At 34.4% G+C, this 19,400-nt stretch overlaps 1 protein-coding gene and 1 long non-coding RNA gene across 3 annotated transcripts in view; both read left to right on the top strand.

The window, feature by feature from the left end:
- Positions 1-19,400, top strand: part of LOC149892638 (uncharacterized) — a 321,349-nt gene that overhangs the window by 222,932 nt on the left and 79,017 nt on the right. The gene's annotated exons all lie outside the window — the stretch shown is intronic.
- LOC149892643 (uncharacterized) lies at positions 964-9,056 on the top strand. Its single transcript, XM_090079861.1, has 5 exons — positions 964-1,035; positions 4,011-7,031; positions 7,288-7,353; positions 7,615-7,671; positions 7,829-9,056. Exons 2-5 carry the CDS (start codon positions 4,040-4,042, stop codon positions 8,146-8,148), a joined length of 3,435 nt encoding a protein of 1,144 aa, XP_089935987.1. The 5' UTR covers positions 964-1,035; positions 4,011-4,039; the 3' UTR covers positions 8,149-9,056.

The raw sequence follows: 19,400 nt of genomic DNA, 5'->3' as shown, positions 1-19,400 counted from the left end.
CTTGTTTGTATCATATTGCTATTAAGAAAACAGCGTTGTGTATACTAAACGTGACATAATTGGCAATTATCCGTAACTAAAAATAAGATAGAAATTACAAACTTGATACCATATTTTAATTACTGTAACAAAACTAGACGTCATCGCGTGAGAAAATAAATGTTTATGACACATAACCTATTTTTTTGTTTTTTTTTTTCTTCTCTTTTTTCCTTTTAATCTCTTTTCTTTCGTCCAAAAAGCGTTTTGATTTTTGCCTCGCCACAAGCGATGAAATCGATAAAAAAACCTGCTCGGACATTCTCAATTCTCAACAACAAAAGCAATCAAAGTTCTAGCTCTCGAGCACGTGCGCCAACAGGTTGATGAAACCGTTCAAATATGCTCGATCGCTAGAATTTAAAAAAAGAAACAAGCCAGAAACAAACCAAAATAAAAAAAAGCCAAAAACAAAAATGGACATCTTTAGAACGCTTAAATTTTATAAAATATTTTCCTCTGCGTTTTTAACCAGCTAAACTGTCGTAAAGTTTTTTCGGTGCAGTTCATTTAAAAAACTTAGTTTTCAACTTTTAAACGTTTTAGACTTCTCGTTTAAGGCAGTCGAAAGAAATGAGTCGACTCACTCTCTCTCTCCCTTTTCGGTTTTGTTTTTGTTTACTTGTTTTTGTTTTTTCTTCGTTTGCCTTCGTTTGCCTTTGTTTGCTTTTGGAAAAGTTGTCGCCATGCGAGACTTAGTTTTTTTTTGGCTCAATTTGTGATTAAGTGAAGTTCTAGTCTTGAAAGTGTGCAAAGTGTGGGCCAATCTGGTGGCTGGAGTGATGACACGTGAATGCTGGAAATTCCAGACTTTGAGCGGATTCAGCGTACATAGAAAGAAAAAGTAACATTCACGTGGGTCTCTCCTAAGCTTGCCATTGGTCGGTCTGCTGGCCTTAAGTACCCCCCCCCCCCCTCAACGTCACGTTTGCTCAACTTTCTCGGTCTTTGGCGCCCAAAGAAAGCTCGAGGAAGGATAAAAATGGCGAGGTTTCGGTACAGCGTTTTCTGTTTTTCCTATTTGTTTTTGTTTGTTTGTTTGTTTGTTTCGTTTGTTTGTTTATTTATTTAATCGTTTTTTTGTTTGTTTCGTTCGTTTGTTTGTTTGTTTCGTTTGCTTCGTTTGTTTCGTGATGTTTTGTTTTCCCTTCTTGATGGCACAAAACAGAAGCAAACAAGACTTTCGGTTATGTTCGGTTATATTCGGTTCAATAAAAGTTTGTTGGTTTCTGCACAACAACAACAACAAAAGTCCCTCTGTCCCTCAAAAGCAGTTTCTCCTCTGTCCAAAAGAAGAGCTTCTTTGTAATCGATCTTGTCTGAATGCAGCTCTCCTTTTGCCTATAGGTTTTTATTCCAACCCTTTTGTTGTTGTTAGTGCCATGTTGTTGTTATTGTTATACTCTGTAAAAGCAGTTGTTGCTGTTGTACTTGTTTGTTGTTTCTAAAGACACTGTTGTTGCTGCTGTTTGCGCTGTTAGTAATCACCCACTTGGCTTGTATTTTTGTTTTTTGTTTTTTGTTTTATTTATAAACACTCTCTGAGTAAGTTTTTATGCTTGCAATGAGTGTTTGTTAATGTTCACCCACTTTGCTTGTTTATAATCTATTTTATTTTATCAACACTCTCTGAGTCAGTGATGGTGTTGCTGTTGTTTTTGTTAGAGCTGCAATGAGTGTTTGTTAATGTTCACACACTTTGCTTGTTTTGTTTTTATTTCTTTATTTTATCAACACCCTTTGAGCCAGTGATGCTGTTGCTGTTGTTTTTGTTATAGCTGCAATGAGTGTTGTTAATGTTCACCCACTTTGCTTGTTTTGTTTTTTTTAATTTATTTATTTTACCAACACCCTTTGAGCCAGTGATGCTGTTGCTGTTGTTTTTGTTATAGCTGCAATGAGTGTTGTTAATGTTCACCCACTTTGCTTGTTTTGTTTTTATTAATTTTTTTATTTTACCAACACCCTTTGAGCCAGTGATGCTGTTGCTGTTGTTTTTGTTATAGCTGCAATGAGTGTTTGTTAATGTTCACCCACTTTGCTTGTTTTGTTTGTGTTTTTGTTTTTGTTTATCAATACCCTTTGAGTCAGTGATGCTGTTTCTGTTGTCGTTGTTATAGTTGCAATGAGTCTTATTAATGTTCACCCACTTTGCTTGTTTTGTTTGTGTTTTTGTTTGTTTTTTTTTTCATCAACACCCTCCTAGTCAGTGATAGTGTTGCTGTTGTTTTTGTTATAGTTGCAATGAGTCTTAATAATATTCACCCACTTTGCTTGTTTTGTTTGTGTTTTTGTTAGCTTTTTTTTCATCAACACCCTCTGAGTCAGTGATAGTGTTGCTGTTGTCGTTGTTATAGTTGCAATGAGTCTTATTAATGTTCACCCACTTTGCTTGTTTTGTTTGTGTTTTTGTTTGTTTTTTTTTCATCAACACCCTCCTAGTCAGTGATAGTGTTGCTGTTGTTTTTGTTATAGTTGCAATGAGTCTTAATAATATTCACCCACTTTGCTTGTTTTGTTTGTGTTTTTGTTAGCTTTTTTTTCATCAACACCCTCTGAGTCAGTGATAGTGTTGCTGTTGTCGTTGTTATAGTTGCAATGAGTCTTATTAATGTTCACCCACTTTGCTTGCTTTGTTTGTGTTTTTGTTAGCTTTTTTTTCATCAACACCCTCTGAGTCAGTGATAGTGTTGCTGTTGTCGTTGTTATAGTTGCAATGAGTCTTATTAATGTTCACCCACTTTGCTTGCTTTGTTTGTGTTTTTGTTTTTGTTTATTAACACCCATTGAGTCAGTGATGCTGTTGCTGTTGTTGTTATTATAGTTGCAATGAGTGTTTGTTAATGCTCACCGACTTGGCTTGCTTTGTTTGTTTTTTGTTTTTTGTTTTATCAAAACCTTGTGAGTCAGTGATGCTGCTTTTGTTATTTTACTTGTAATTAGAGTTGTTACTGTTCAGCCGCTTTGGTTGTTTTTTAATCTATCTTATTTTATCACCACTCTCTGATTCGGTGATGATGTTGCTGATGCTGTTGTTGTTGTTTTACTTGCAATGATAGTTGTTACTGTTCAGCAACTTTGCTTTTATTCGTTTTTGTTTGTGTGTTTGTTAGTTGTTTTTTTTTTATCAATATCCTCTGAGTCAGTGATGCTGTTGCTGATGCTGCTGTTGCTGTAGTTGGTTTTTATGCTTGCAATGAGAGTTGTTACTGTTCACCCACTTTGCTTGTTTATAATCTATTTTATTTTGTTAACACTCTCTGAGTCAGTGATGTTGTTGTTGTTATTATGCTTGCAATGAGAGTTGTTACTGTTCACCCAGTTTGCTTGTTTTGTTTTTTTATTTGTTTTGTTTTTTTTTCTTTTTTGTTTTTGTTTTGTTTGTTTTTTTTATCAATACCCTCTGATTAAGTGATGCTGTTGCTGTTGTTATACATGCAATGGTTGTTGTTACTGTTCAGCCACTTTGCTTGTTTTTTTTAATCTGTTTTGTTTTTTCAACACTCTCTGAGTCAGTGATGCTGATGCTGTTGTTGTTATTATGCTTGCAATGAGAGTTGTTACTGTTGTAGTTATGTCTGTCATTTGTCCTTGTTAGCAAGTTCTATTTGCCCTCTCTTGCCTTTTTTCAACACAGTTTCTTTCTTTGAGTCATATGGTTGCGAGATCCTCTCAAACTCCATCTCTTTATTTATTTGTTTCTTTTTTTTTTCTCATTCTCCTTCTCATAATAGCAATCACTGTTGCCACCATGCATGTAATGCTAGTTGCTCTCGTTCTTCTTCTTTTGCTAGTGCAAGCTTTGTTTCTTCTTGTTGCTCTCTTTACTTTCTTCTTGCTCTTTTGCAGAGGACTCGAAAAAACACAGCTCTTCGCTGTAGTTGTGTTTCTCATCAATCCACGCAACATTCCAGGATTGGATACAGGCAGAAGAAAAAAAACTCTCACTAACTGTTTTCTTTTTTTTTTAGCTTAAACCGTTGCAAACAAACACCTGAACATGTCTTCTTCACAAGAAAACAACTCTGTTGTTGCTTCTTCTCCAAACTCTAAAGCAAAAAAAAAGAAAAGAAAGCAGTCACAAGAACAGAGAGACTTAAAGCTCAAAAACAAAGTCAGGGCCGCATTAGTTGCAGCGTGTGGCTCCGTAAACAGGGTTGTACCTTTCTATGGTACCAAGAAGAGGTACGCTGTTAGCTGTCCGATGCCTTTGTGCAAACATTCGTCCACAAGCATTAAAAGACACTTGACTAAAAAAGATCATTCTTGGACTTTGGATGAAGCTTCCATCTTTTACTCTGCAATGGTCAGGAAGTTTCAGCATGCTCGTCTCGAACGCAAGTCCGGCTGTCCAAAACCTTACCCCTGTTTGCAATGTTGGAAGTATTACGACCGACTGGACATACACTTGAAAGAGACTCATTTCTACGATTCCAAGATGATCAAACAAAAGATTGCAGAGGCAAAGCGATACGACAACGAGAAGCTCTATGTCCCTCAATTTATTCGACCTGCCTTCTTTGGTATTAAGCCAGTAGCTGAACAAGCGTCTGCATCAGGCTCTGCATCCTCTGCTCCTGGGCCTTCCTCCTCTTTTTCTTCTCCGGTTCTTTCCTCTGATCCTCTTTTAAGCTTGCCCTCACCAGTTGCTGGTTCGTCCGAGGCTCCTTCTGCAAACCAATGCACCTCTGTAGAAAACAAAGAGCTGAACACCGAATCCGTCCTTGACTCTGATTTCGATTCCTTAGAGCACTTGGTTTCCAGCTCCTATGTCTTGACCGAAGAAAAGAGACTCTTGTTTCAGCTGGACAAAGATGCTTTTCACTTTTATTACCAGTCAGCAGATGAGCTCTTCAGAGACTTTGAAAAGTGGCTTGTGGTAGCCAACAACAACACTTGGTCACAAGCAAAAATCTACAAAAATGCAGTTGTGGAAATATTGACTTGTTGTGACAGCACGTTGACGCTGCACCCAAACGCCCTCACCAATTCCAATGTTTTGGAGGATAGATACTTCTCCTTGCACTTTAAGAAAATTCAGCTCAATTCCAAGCTGAGTGAACTTGACCAAACAAAAGCCATGTCTTGTCACACGTTGTACAACCGCCTCGTCTCCCTTTGTCTCCTGTTTCGTTTCAGTGAAGCCAGAAACGTCTATTTCGGACTTTCTCATGAGGCCATCCGACGTTTGCGCTGCAAGGTGGATGAGTTGCGAAAAGTGCTGAGGCCCTTTCGTTCTTTGAGGAGGAGCCTTGTGAAAAGAAGAAAAAGCATCAACATCATCAATGTCAGTTTGCTGACCGAATATGGCAAGTCTGCATACGTAAGAGACTTAGTGGAATCGATTAGAAAGGCGTCTCTTCCGCTGACTAGAGACAATGCTGTGTCTCTACGAAACCATCTTCTGCTCTCTGTCACTGTAATTAACAGTTTAAGAAAATCTAACATTGCTCTTTTAAACATTAGAGACTACATGGCTGCTGAGAAGAGTGAGTGTGGATATTGCATTGTGCAAGAGCGCTACAAAACAGCATACAAGTACGGAGCCAAAAACATTCTAGTGCCGAACGACTTGAAAGTGTTGATCGATATTTATTTGCTGAGATACAGAGACCTTCTTGTCAACGACTCTCACTACATGGCTGCAGACACCAAGACTGTTTTGGAGTTGAGCGACTGCTACAGGCCCCTTTTTCCTTCGGTGAGAGCCAACAAAGACGAAGGTGTGACACTAGGTGCAACTAGAGTGCCTGTTTACCAGATGGGTTCCTCTGCTATCACCTCTAGCCTGACGTCCTGCTTCAGAAAAAGCCAAGTAAACATTCCCATGAAGCGTCTTACTCCCACTTGCATTCGCGGTTCGATAGCCACTTACTTTGCCAACAACAGCAAAGAAGATCGCGAGCGGTTTGCTACACTCTACATGAAGCACAGCAGACACACAATGGATAGCTTTTATGTGTCCCAGTGGAACGCTGCAGAGGAGTTGCGCTTTGCCCTGGGCATCGGACAGTCCTTCGGAGTCATAGAGTCTTTGACTGTTGAAAAGTCTGAGAGACCACCAAAGGAGGAGAAGGATGTGATGGACTGGCTCCGAACTAATGCAGAGGAGTACGGTTTTCATGATGTTGAGGACATTTTTGAGGAAGATTCAGACTCCGGTTCTGACTCTGAAGAATGTGCTGCTACTTTCGGTTGTACCACAGTGGTTCCATTTTCTCCAGCTGTAGAAAACAATGCTCCTTTAGAGGACAGCAACGAACATGTTGTAGATTTCTTGTGTGAACCTAGCTCAACTCCTGTTTCGTCTGTTCCTTCTGAACAAACAATCGCTGGTCCAGTTCTTGAACTATCCTCTGCTCTTGCACAACTAGTTCCTAATGAACAAGCTGTTTGTATGGATGTAGATCAGACTCTAGCTGTTCCTGTTGGCACAGCTTGTTCTCCTCTTGCATTAACATTATTTCCTGATGAACCGGATTTTATTGAACACCATGCACAACTTTCTCCAGTTTACTTTAGTGAGCAAGTGGTTGCCAAACCTGTTTCTGCTGCTCCTGCTGAACAAGTTGCTTTCAGTCCTTCAAAAGAGGTTTTTTCTGTTCTGCTGGAAACAGTGTCTAATGTTGCTTCACAGCAAGATAATCTTATGGCTGTCACACGTGTTTTCCATGCTCCTCCTGAAGCTGCTCTTCTTGAACCTGCTCTTCTTGAACCTGCTCTTCTTGAACCTGCTCATAAGCAAGTGGTTGCCAAACCTGTTCATGTTGCTCCTTCTCTGCAAGTTGTTTTTAATCCTTCAAAAGAGGTCTTTTCTGTTCCTCTGGCTCCTAATCTTGTTGCTCGTCAGCAAACGATGGCCAAACCCAGTTTGTTTCTTTCAGCTGTTCCAGTCCAACAGGCTGGTACTGTTCTTGAAAAACAGCCCTCACCTGGTGCTGTTCAATCTGTTGGTAGTCTATTTAGCCAAAGTCTTGCTTGTACATCCAGAGGTAAATTCTTTTTGATTTTTGATTTTTATGCAAATCTCAACACGCTTTCAAAAAATAAAAATGCCCAAATTAACTCCTTGCCCTATTGTTATTGTTAAAGCTGTAAAAAAAAAAAAAAAAAAGAAAAACAATAAAAAAAACAAAAAAAAAACAAAAAAAACAACACAGAAGTGTGTATGTATTTGTTGCAGGACTAATTCTGTGATTGCTTAAATGTTTACACAAGTGAATGATACTAAAACTGATTATGTTTTAGAAGTAAAAGATCCAAGAAGAAAAAAAATCAAGTTGGAAATGCCATCTTTTACTCAAGAACACATCGGTAATGTAAAACCTAATTTATACAAACATATATAAACACAAACCTCTTCTTGCACAATTTCAGATGGTTAACTGTTAATAAAAACTTGCCATCATTGCTAAGTGCACTTTTAGAAAGTTGTGTCTACCCGATTTCTAATGATGAAGTTAGAAACTTCACCGTTAGAAATCATGCACAGCTTGTTATTATCTCTAACACTTAGAAACTGTTGATGGTTTTTTTATGAATTAGAAAAATGAACATGGTTTTATTTTATTTCAGGATCAACTCAGCCAAGAACAAAGGAAAACAAAGCAGAAGTTAGCCAATGCCAATTAGGTAATCTTTCAAAAACCAGTTGTTGCTATCAGTGCAAACAATAAGGTCAACAAAAAAAAACAAATAAAAAAACAAAATTAATCTTGTCATGCTTCAGAACCAAATGAATATTCGATTTAATCTCTTTGTGTTATGACTTGAGTTTGTAAAATTTTAGATGAAATAGTTGAAAAGCTGAATGCTTGCCCTGGCCACAACGAATGGTTCAACACCAGAAGTTTTCCACGATGTGCAGCTTTGGTGTTGGCATACATCTTGCAAGACGTGTTTACAGATGTAAGCTCAAGTTGCTCGTACAAAGATTACCTTGGCATCTTGGCAAATCATAGCAGTGACAAGCTCATTCATGTCTTGCAAAAGTACTCCTACCGAAGCCATATTAAAGACAAAATTAAAAACATGAAGCTAAAAATTCAAAAAGAGGGTAGTTTAGAAAAGTTTGTTCAATATGGCAATATAGTGAGACCATTTATGTAGTTTAGAAAAGTTTGTTCAGTTTGGCAATAAAGATGGGCCTTTTGTGTAGTTTGTTTTCTCTATGCTTTTGCAAATATATTTATCTGTTTCGCTAAATACATAATAAACAAGAAGTTCTGTTAAACTGTTCTCACATTTCTTATTTAAAGATAGTTCAAACTTTTTTTATCTTTAAAAAAAAAAAAAAGTCGTTTTGTTATTCTGTTAACACTTTTAATAGAGTTGCATTTAGAATTATTTCTGATGTTTTTAAGAGTTTGTTAAAAAGCAAATTAATATTTTCTGTGATGTTAAACTGCATAAGTGAAATTTAAAAAAGGAAAACTGCTCCAACCATTTTTCGGAAAAAGAAATCAAAAAGTTCCTTATTTTAAAAGATCTAGACATCCATTTCTTCTTCAGCAAAATAGCGAGGCTTTTTTTATGAACTCTTACTCTCTATTTTTTCATATATTTACACAAAGGATTTTATTTAGTTCAATGTAAACATACATAGAAGTATATTATGTTTTTTTTTTGTTTTTTTTTTTTTTATGGTGTCTAACTTTTGTTTCACTTCTATTTTATTTTACGTTTATCTTGTATTTTATCATGCCTTATTGGTTTTTGCGTTTTGTGATGTCAAGCTGCGTAAGCTAAACTTAAAAGAGGAAAACTACGCTAACTTTTCTTTGAAAAAATATTCAAAAAGTACCTTAAAAGAGAAAGCACACGAATTTAAAAAGTTGTATCTTGCCATCCAATTCTTCTTCTGCAAAGTAGTGAGGCTTTTGCTCTCTAACTTATCTCTATTTACGCAAAGGGTTTTATTTCAATGTAAACACGTATAAAAGAATACTTTGTTAAAAATAATGTTAAAGGAGTTGCGTAAAAAAAACGTCTGAATAAACTTTCTTTACAAAAAAAAACAACTAAGAAACAAGCGCGCCTAAGAAAAACCAGATCGCGATTCACTAAGTCAATAGACGAAAGAAACAAACTTTAAAAAGTCTTTCTAGACAACAAATTCTATTTTTGGCAATGCAGTTTTTGTATTTATGCAACCTATCTTTTGTTTCACTTCTACTTTATTTTACGTTTACCTTGTATTTTGTCTTGCCTTTTTGCGTTTTGTGATGTCAAGCTACATAATCTAAACTTAAAAGAGGAAAACTAGGCTAGTAGAATATTATGTTGTTGGTTTTATATGCAGCCTAACTTTAGTTTCATCTATATTTTGTTTTGCGTTTATCTTATATTTTATCTTGTCTTTTTGAGTTTTGTGTTTTGTGATGTCAAGCTACATAAGCTAAACTTTAAAGAGGAAAACTACGCTAACCTTTTTTTGAAAAACTATTCAAAAACTACCTTTAACAAAGTAGCGGGGCTTTTTATGCACTTTTACTCTCTAACATACCTATATTTGCGCAGAGGATTTTATTTAACTCAATGTAAACATACGTAGAAAAATATTGTTACCCGTTTATTTTATGCAGCCTAACTTTAGCTTCATCTGTATTTTATTTTACGTTTATCTTATATTTTATTTTGTCTTTTTGAGTTTTGTGCTTTGTGATGTCAAGCTACATAAGCTAATGTTAAAAGAGGAAAACTACGCTAACCTTTTTTTGAAAAACTATTCAAAAACAACCTTTAACAAAGTAGCGAGGCTTTTTATGCACTTTTACTCTCTAACATACCTATATTTGCGCAGAGGATTTTATATAACTCAATGTAAACATACATAGAAAAATATTGTTACCCGTTTATTTCATGCAGCCTAACTTTAGCTTCATCTACATTTTATTTTACGTTTATCTTATATTTTATTTTGTCTTTTTGAGTTTTGTGTTTTGTGATGTCAAGCTACATAAGCTAATGTTAAAAGAGGAAAGCTACGCTAACCTTTCTTTGAAAAACTGTTCAAAAACTACCTTAGACATAATCTAGATTTAAAAGAGGAAGACTACGCTATTTTTGCTTTGAAAAAACTTTCGAAAACTACCTTAATCGATAGAGATAGCACACGATTTTAAAATGTTGTATCTAGTCATGCACTTCTTTTACACCAAAGTAGCGAGGCTTTCTATGCACTTTTACTCTCTAACATAGCTATTTTTGCGCAAACGGTTTTATTTATTTCAATTTAAACATGCCTAGTAGATTATTATGTTGTTGGTTTTTTATGCAGCCTAACTTTAGTTTCATCTATATTTTATTTTGCGTTTATCTTATATTTTATCTTGTCTTTTTGAGTTTTATATTTTGTGATGTCAAGCTACATAAGCTAAACTTTAAAGAGGAAATTTACGCTAACCTGTCTTTGAAAAACTATTCAAAAACTACCTTTAACAAAGTAGCGAGGCTTTTTATGCCTTTTTACTCTCTAGCATACCTATATTTGCGCAGAGGGTTTTATTTAATTCAACTTAAACATACCTGTTAGATTATTATGTTGTTGGTTTTTTATGCAGTCTAACTTAAGCTACATCTATTTTTCATGTTACGTTTGTCTTATATTTTATTTTATGTTTTTGTGTTCTGTGATGTCAAGCTACATAAGCTAATGTTAAAAGAGGAAAGCTACGCTAACCTTTCTTTGAAAAACTATTCGAAATCTATTTTTGAGATAATCTAGATTTAAAAGAGGAACACTACGCTAATTTTGCTTTGAAAAAACTCTCGAAAACTACCTTATTCGATAGAGATAGCACACAAATTTAAAAAAGTGTATCTAGTCATCCACTTCTTCTACAGCAAAGTAGCGAGGCTTTCTATGCACTTTTACTCTCTAACATTATGCATTTTACTCTCTATTTTTGCGCAAAGGGTTTTATTTAATTCAATTTAAACATGCCTAGTAGATATTTTATGTTGTTGGTTTTTTATGCAGCCTAACTTTAGCTACATCTATTTGTCTTATATTTTATTTTATGTTTTTGTGTTCTGTGATGTCAAGCTACATAAGCTAATGTTAAAAGAGGAAAGCTACGCTAACTTTTCTTTGAAAAACTATTCAAAATCTACCTTTGAGATAATCTAGATTTAAAAGAGGAACACTACGCTAATTTTGCTTTGAAAAAACATTCGAAAACTACCTTATATTTTATCTTGCCTTTGTTAGTTTTGTGTTTTATTATGTCAAGCTTCATAATCTAATCTTAAAAGAGGAAAACTGCGCTAACTTTCCATTGAAAAAGTACTCAAAAAGGACCTAAATCGATATAGATAGCTCACGATTTTAAAAAGTTGCATATAGTCATCTTCTTCAGCAAAGTATCGAGGCTTTTTATGGATTTTTACTTTAACAAAGTTGCGAGGCTTTTAATGCTTTTTTACTAACATACCTATATTTGCGCAAAGGATTTTATATAATTCAATTTAAACATGCCTAGTAGATTATTATGTTGTTAGTTTTTTATGCAGCTTATCTTTAGTTTCATTTATATTATGTTTTAGGTTTATCTTATATTTTATCTTATCTTTTTGAGTTTTGTGTTTTGTGATGCCAAGAATTTTAAGCTAAACTTAAAAGAGGAATGCTACGCTAACCTTTCTTTGAAAATCTATTCATAAACTACCTTAGACAAAAGCTAGATTTAAAAGAGGAAAACTACGCTATTTTTGCTTTGAAAAAACTTTCGAAAACCACCTTAATCGATAGAGATAGCACACAATTTTAAAAAGTTGCATATAGTCATCCACTTCTTCTGCAGCAAAGTAGCGATGCTTTTTATGCACTTTTTCTCACTAGTTTGCTTATATTTACGCAAAGGAATTCATTTAATTCAATCCAAGCATATATAGAAGATTATTATGCTATGATTTTTTTTTTCTTTTATGCAGCCTAACAATTATTTCACCTATATTTTATTTTACGATTAACTTTTATCTTACTTTTCTTTTTTGAGTTTTGTGTTTTGTGATATCAAGCTACATAAACTAAACTTTAAAGAGGAAAACTACGCTAACCTTTCTTTGAAAAACTATTCAAAAACTACCTTTAACAAAGTAGCGAGGCTTTTTCTCTCTAACATACCTATATTTGCGCATAGGATTTTATTTAATTTAATGTAAACATACCTAGTAGATTATTATGTTGTTGGTTTTTTATGCAGTCTAACTTTAGCTTCATCTGTATTTTATTTTACGTTTATCTTATATTTTATTTTGTCTTTTTGAGCTTTGTGTTTTGTGATGTCAAGCTACATAAGCTAAACTTAAAAGAGGAAAGCTACGCTAACCTTTCTTTGAAAAACTATTCAAAAACTACCTTTAACAAAGTAGCGAGGCTTTTTCTCTCTAACATACCTATATTTGCGCATAGGATTTTATTTAATTTAATGTAAACATACCTAGTAGATTATTATGTTGTTGGTTTTTTATGCAGTCTAACTTTAGCTTCATCTGTATTTTATTTTACGTTTATCTTATATTTTATTTTGTCTTTTTGAGCTTTGTGTTTTGTGATGTCAAGCTACATAAGCTAAACTTAAAAGAGGAAAGCTACGCTAACCTTTCTTTGAAAAACTATTCAAAATCTACCTTTGAGATAATCTAAATTTAAAAGAGGAACACTGCGCTATTTTTGCTTTGAAAAAACTTTCGAAAACTACCTTATTCGATAGAGACAGCACACAAATTTAAAAGTTTGTATCTAGTCATCCACTTCTTCTACAGCAATGTAGCGAGGCTTTTTATGCACTTTTACTCTCTAACATACCTATATTTGCGCAAAGGATTTTATTTAACTCAATGTAAATATACATAGAAGAGTATTGTTACCCGTTTATTTTATGCAGCCTAACTTTAGTTTCATCTATATTTTATATTGCGTTTACCTTATATTTTGTCTTGCCTTTGTTACTTTTGTGTTTTGTTATGTCAAGCTTCATGATCCAATCTTAAAAGAGGAAAACTGCGCTAACTTCTCATTGAAAAAGTACTCAAAAAGGACCTAAATCGATATAGATAGCTCACGATTTTAAAAAGTTGCATATAGTCATCTTCTTCTTCAGCAAAGTATCGAGGCTTTTTATGGACTTTTAATCTCTTATTTACCCAAATTTGCGCAAAGGACTTTACTTAATTCAACTTAAACATGTCTAGTAGATTATTAAGTTGTTTGTTTTTTATGCAGCCTAACTTTAGTTTCATTTATATTTTATTTTACGTTTATCTGATATTTTATCTTGTCTTTTTGTGTGTTGTTTTGTCAAGCTACATAAGCTAAACTTAAAAGTGGAAAACTACGCTAACCTTTCTTTGAAAATCTATTCAAAAACTGCCTTAGACATAAGGTAGATTTAAAAGAGGAAGACTGCGCTATTTTTGCTTTAAAAAAACTTTCGAAAAATACCTTAATCCATCGAGGTAGTACACGAATTTACAAAGTTGTATCTAGTCATCCACATCTTCTATAGCAAAGTAGCGAGGCTTTTTATGCACTTTTGAGTTCTAATTTATCTCTGTTTACGCAAATGGTTTTTGTTTATTTCTGTGTAATGATATACAAAAGAGTATTTTGTTAAAGATTATGCTGCAGGAGCTGCGTAAAAAAACTCTGGTGACCTTTCCTTAAGAAAAAAGCAACTGAGAGGCATGTGCGCTTTAGAAAATTCAAATCGCGATTCTTCAAATTAAAAGACGAAAAGAACGAACTTTAAAAGCTCTTACTAGACGTTTGTGTTTATGATAGGCAATGCAGTTTTAGATTTTATGCAGCCTAACATTTGTTTCATCTATATCTTATTTTACGTTTATCTTATACTTTATCTTGCCTTTTTGAGTTTAGTATTTTGTGATGTCATGCTAAATAAGCTAAACTTTGCTAATTTTTATTTGAAAAAATATTCAAAAACTACCTGAATTATAAGCTAGATCTAAAAGAGGAAAACTGCGCTAACTTTTCTTTGAAAAAATATTTAAAAACTACCTTAAACATAAGCTAGATCTAAAAGAGGAAAACTACGCTAACTTTTCTTTGAAAAAATATTCAAAAACTACCTTAAACATAAGCTAGATCTGAAAGAGAAAAACTACGCTAACTTTTCTTTGAAAAATTATTCAAAAACTACCTTAAACATAAGCTAGATCTGAAAGAGAAAAACTACGCTAACTTTTCTTTGAAAAATTATTCAAAAACTACCTTTAAACATGATTTAGATTTAAAAGATGAAAAATACACTAACATTTCTTTGAAAAAATATTTAAAAACTACCTTAAACATAAGCTATATCTAAAAGAGAAAAACTACGCTAACTTTTCTTTGAAAAATTATTCAAAAACTACCTTTAAACATGATTTAGATTTAAAAGATGAAAACTACACTAACATTACTTTGAAAAAATATTTAAAAACTACCTTAAACATAAGCTAGATCTAAAAGAGGAAAACTACGCTAACTTTTCTTTGAAAAAATATTCAAAAACTACCTTAAACATAAGCTAGATCTGAAAGAGAAAAACTACGCTAACTTTTCTTTGAAAAATTATTCAAAAACTACCTTTAAACATGATTTAGATTTAAAAAAGGAAAACTACGCTAACATTTCTTTGAAAAAATATTTAAAAACTACCTTAAACATAAGCTAGATCTAAAAGAGGAAAACTACGCTAACTTTTCTTTGAAAAAATATTCAAAAACTACCTTAAACATAAGCTAGATCTGAAAGGGGAAAACTACGCTAACTTTTCTTTGAAAAAATATTCAAAAACTACCTTTAAACATGATTTAAATTTAAAAAAGGAAAACTACGCTAACATTTCTTTGAAAAAATATTCAAAAAGTACCTTAATCGAAAGAGATAGCACACGAATTTAAAAAGTTGCATCTAGTCATCCGTTTCTTCTTCATCATCAAAGTAGCACACGAATTTAAAAAGTTGCATCTAGTCATCCGTTTCTTCTTCATCAAAGTAGCGAGGCGTTTATGCACTTTTTATTCTCTAATTTATCTCTACTTACGCAAATGGCTTTTGTTTATTTCAATTTAAAAATTTTCAAAAGAGTATTTTGTTAAAGATTATGCTGCAGGAGCTGTGTAAAAAAACTCTGGTGACCTTTCCTTAAGAAAAAGCAACTAAAATAGATGTGCGCCGAAGAAAATCCAAATTGCGATTCACTAAATTAAAAGACAAAAACAACAAACTTTAAAAGTGAAACCATTTTTACAAGCGTATTTTGTAAAGATGAAATGTTCTTATTACATTCTAACGTTACGAAAAGGATTTTCTTCTGTTCAAATATTTATTACAATTTAAAGTGTTAAATAATGTTACAGAAACGACCTAAGACGCCTGTTATATTAATTTAAACGAACAAAATAGATAAAAAAAAAAGAAAAACTATCATTTAAAAAAAAAAGAAAAAAAGAAAAGAAATAGAAATTGAGGAAAAACAAAAATAAGAACTTCTAACAAAGAGCTTTTCTTTTTATTTTTCAGATTTTAGATGCTTAATTCCTTGGAATGAAAAGTTGAACTGATGACCCACTACTAAGGTTGTTCCTAGCCTTCCGTTCTCAAACTAGGCAATTCTGAGAGGCTGTTTGATTAAGTACCGTTGATAGTAGTATCGCACGTAAGAGACTTCTAAAACTCTGATTATTAATTCCTTGAATGAAGAGATGACTTCATACTCACTAACGAGGTTGTTCTTAGCCATCCGTTCTCAAACTATGCAAAACAGTGAAGTTGTTTGATTAAGTATCACAGTTTGCTGATTTGCACGTGCACCATTGCCGAAACTGTGATGCTTGGTTCCTTGATTGGATTGAAGAAGCTCATCACCATGCTTTTTACAAGCTGTCCGTTGTTATGTTTTGCAATTCAGTGGTTCTGTTTTGCAATTCATTTTCTGTTTGTTTAAGTACCATCGATGGTGGTGTCGTGCATGCAAACTTTCCGAAACTCTGATGCTTGTTTTTCTTGAATGGAGAGATGAGCTTATACTTTAGGTGACTTTTAAAACTGCAGTAATTAGTGCCTCGAATGGAAAAACGAACTCATTCATTACAGACCAAGGTTGTTCCTGGCCATCCGTTAACATATTAGGCAAAGGAGAAAGTTAGCTTTATTTGTCGTGCAGATTGTCCGCTTTGACGTAAAATGCGACAAATTTGCTGAACGCTCTGTTTGCGCCGCCCAAGAGTCATTCTGTTTCTGCGTTGCTAGCGTCTGTCGGCTAAATACAACTGTAGACTCCGCGCAAGCTTTTTCACCGCAAAAGTTGTACAGAGCCACACCGAAGGCTAAAATCGACTTTAAGGTCGAAGGTTAAAATCGACCCTAGAGCTTTGAAAACGACGTCACGAAATTTTCAAGTACATCATCGAAGAAAATTACGGCGGCCAGATGCGACTCTTAGTACTAACTCTTCTAATCTTAGTACGTTAAGCATTCCAGTCGAGAGATCAGACGTTTTTTCGTCACCTAAGAGACCGGCCGATCCGTTTGCGACGCTGCGGAAAGAAAGAAGATGGCAAACCACAGGGTTGTTACCGTAACAAACCTCCGTGAGTACCTCCATCTCGAATGGCTTTTGGGGAAACGTTCGTTTTAAACTCAAAGGGATGGTTGTTAAAGCTCACAAAAGCCTGGTTAACGATTTTCTAACGGCAGAGACCGTGTTTACAATGGATGCAGGCCGTTTGCCCGAGCCCAAAGCGCAAGACCTTTCGGAGAACTCCTCTAGGTCGATGCAACGAAACTACTAGACGCGTGCACCTAGCGGCACGTTACAACCGAAGGACGCCCCTCGTGGACACTATACGAACGCAATTTTTCATTGTCCCCAGGCTTCCAAACCGTAAAACCATCCCCCTCCAATCCTAACCCCGTAATTTTCTTACTCTTTCCCCCCCCCCCCCCCCACCCCTCTTAATAAAAAAAAAAAAGTTTCCTTCTCTCTTTTTTTCTAGCTTTTAGCCGGCCCTCCGCTAGAAGGGAATAGGGAGTAACGAAGGTTTGACATCAAAGTAGCGTTTCGTATAAGATTTGTTTGGAAAAATTTGACAATTTTTATGAAAGCCAAGCACTAGTTCAAACTGGAGATAATAAAACGAAGTCGAATGATCTCACTTCTCAAACCACTGAGCTGCCATTGGTCGGCAGTTTCATGTTTGGAGACTATTGAGCTGCCATTGGTCGGCTGTTTAATCGTTGCGATTGGTCGGCAGTTTTATCGTTGGAGACCATTGAGAGATATAAAAGGCACTTTTTTTTTTTTTTTGAGCACAACATTAAACGCTTAATCGTTAGATCTTGTTACAAAGGCACCCTTAGAATGCCGAATTGAAAAAAAAAAACAAAAACCAAAACAAACAGAAAAAAAAAAAAAAATGAAACCGAAACGGGCATTCTTTTGAGCATAACGTTAAAAGCTAAATCGTTAGAGGTTTTATTAAAAAGGCTCCTTTAGGATGCAAAAGACAAAAACGGAAAGTTTTGCTTTCCTGGCCACAAGCGATAAAATTGTTAGTAAAACGCACTCTAGCATTCTCACGTTTCAGACGTGACCCAATGTTCGAGTACTCGAACAGGTCCGCTCTACCGTGAATAAAGGTGGAACTAACACACACTACGAACTAGTCACTGTGTTGGTTTCCTGAAATTTCTACAGTCCATGAAACGTATCTTGTACAGAGTTCATAATTTTGGATCATGGGTGGGCTGCTCAAATGAGCACTCTGCCCAATTGAAACAAAGGAAAAAAAAGAAAAAAAAGAAAAAAGAAACCGAAACGGGCATTCTTTTGAGCATAACGTTAAAAGCTAAATCGTTAGATGTTTTATTAAAAAGGCACCTTTAGAATGCGATGTCCTAAAATATTTTCCTCGATATTTTAAAAAGTAAACAAATACAAAACTAAGCCTCACAACTGGCGACAACTTTCAATAAGCAAACAAAGCAACAACCTTCCTTTCGAATTCTTTATATTTTAAACGAAGACGAACAAACAAAAACACAAACAAAAACAAAAACACAAACAAAAACAAAAACACAAACAAAAACAAAAACACAAACAAAAACAAAAACACAAACAAAAACAAAAACACAAACAAAAACAAAAACACAAACAAAAACAAAAACAAAAACAAAAACGTGAGTCGACTGATTTCGCTCAACTGCCTTAGACGAGAAGTCATAAACGTTTGCTTGTGCCAGCAAATTGCAAATTAAGTTGTAAATGAACTGCACCGCAAAAGCTTAACCACAGTTTATTAAGCATATTAAGCCTTTGCTGACATGTTAGGACATTTTAAGCCTTTGCTATTATCATGAGGCTTTTGCTCCACGAGCCAAAAAAGTACGCTAGAGTTTGACAAACTGCATCGCGGTCGAAAAGTGTAATTACGCCAACACTTTTATCCGTTTTAAGCATTTCGTTTTCGCACGAACAACAATTAAAGCAGCTCGTTGAGCTTAACGACGTTCGTGTATTTTTTTTCGAAGCCAAAACTTCGGCTATAAGTAGAATGAAGAGGCACTTCGAAAAACAACAAAGCTGTTCGCAGTCGATAGCAACGAGCGACAACATCTCTGCGAGTCTGGCATCAAGGTAAACATTTTTTTTTACATTTTCATTTGTTAGTGCCACTTTTGTGTACATTATGTATTCAAAAATTTCTTGCTGACGCTAGATTTTTCGTTTTCAATGAACAACAGTTGCAACCTCTAGTCGTTTGCTAAAACAGCTTGCTAGGACAACCAAATCAATCATATGTTGTGAAAATTTCTTTTTGTTCAACTGACTAAGGAAGATCGAGCGAACGCTTTTTTTTTTATAACTTGTTTGTATCATATTGCTATTAAGAAAACAGCGTTGTGTATACTAAACGTGACATAATTGGCAATTATCCGTAACTAAAAATAAGATAGAAATTACAAACTTGATACCATATTTTAATTACTGTAACAAAACTAGACGTCATCGCGTGAGAAAATAAATGTTTATGACACATAACCTATTTTTTTGTTTTTTTTTTTCTTCTCTTTTTTCCTTTTAATCTCTTTTCTTTCGTCCAAAAAGCGTTTTGATTTTTGCCTCGCCACAAGCGATGAAATCGATAAAAAAACCTGCTCGGACATTCTCAATTCTCAACAACAAAAGCAATCAAAGTTCTAGCTCTCGAGCACGTGCGCCAACAGGTTGATGAAACCGTTCAAATATGCTCGATCGCTAGAATTTAAAAAAAGAAACAAGCCAGAAACAAACCAAAATAAAAAAAAGCCAAAAACAAAAATGGACATCTTTAGAACGCTTAAATTTTAT

This window comes from Hydra viridissima, unplaced genomic scaffold (genome assembly GCF_058129835.1).
Source record: "Hydra viridissima isolate aposymbiotic clone 2 unplaced genomic scaffold, HvirCarnegie_v1 scaffold_2, whole genome shotgun sequence".
Taxonomy (NCBI): domain Eukaryota; kingdom Metazoa; phylum Cnidaria; class Hydrozoa; order Anthoathecata; family Hydridae; genus Hydra; species Hydra viridissima.
Note: the sequence above shows the minus strand (reverse complement) of the source record. Positions and strands in the feature narration are given on the sequence as shown.

What these genes read in the sequence shown, in the direction of transcription:
- LOC149892643 (XM_090079861.1), top strand. Translation starts at nt 4,040, where the DNA reads ATGTCTTCTTCACAAGAAAACAACTCTGTTGTTGCTTCTTCTCCAAAC. An exon ending in TTTTACTCAAGAACACATCG is followed by an intron (nt 7,354 to 7,614) that starts GTAATGTAAAAC and finishes ATTTTATTTCAG; the next exon opens with GATCAACTCAGCCAAGAACA. An exon ending in AGTTAGCCAATGCCAATTAG is followed by an intron (nt 7,672 to 7,828) that starts GTAATCTTTCAA and finishes GTAAAATTTTAG; the next exon opens with ATGAAATAGTTGAAAAGCTG.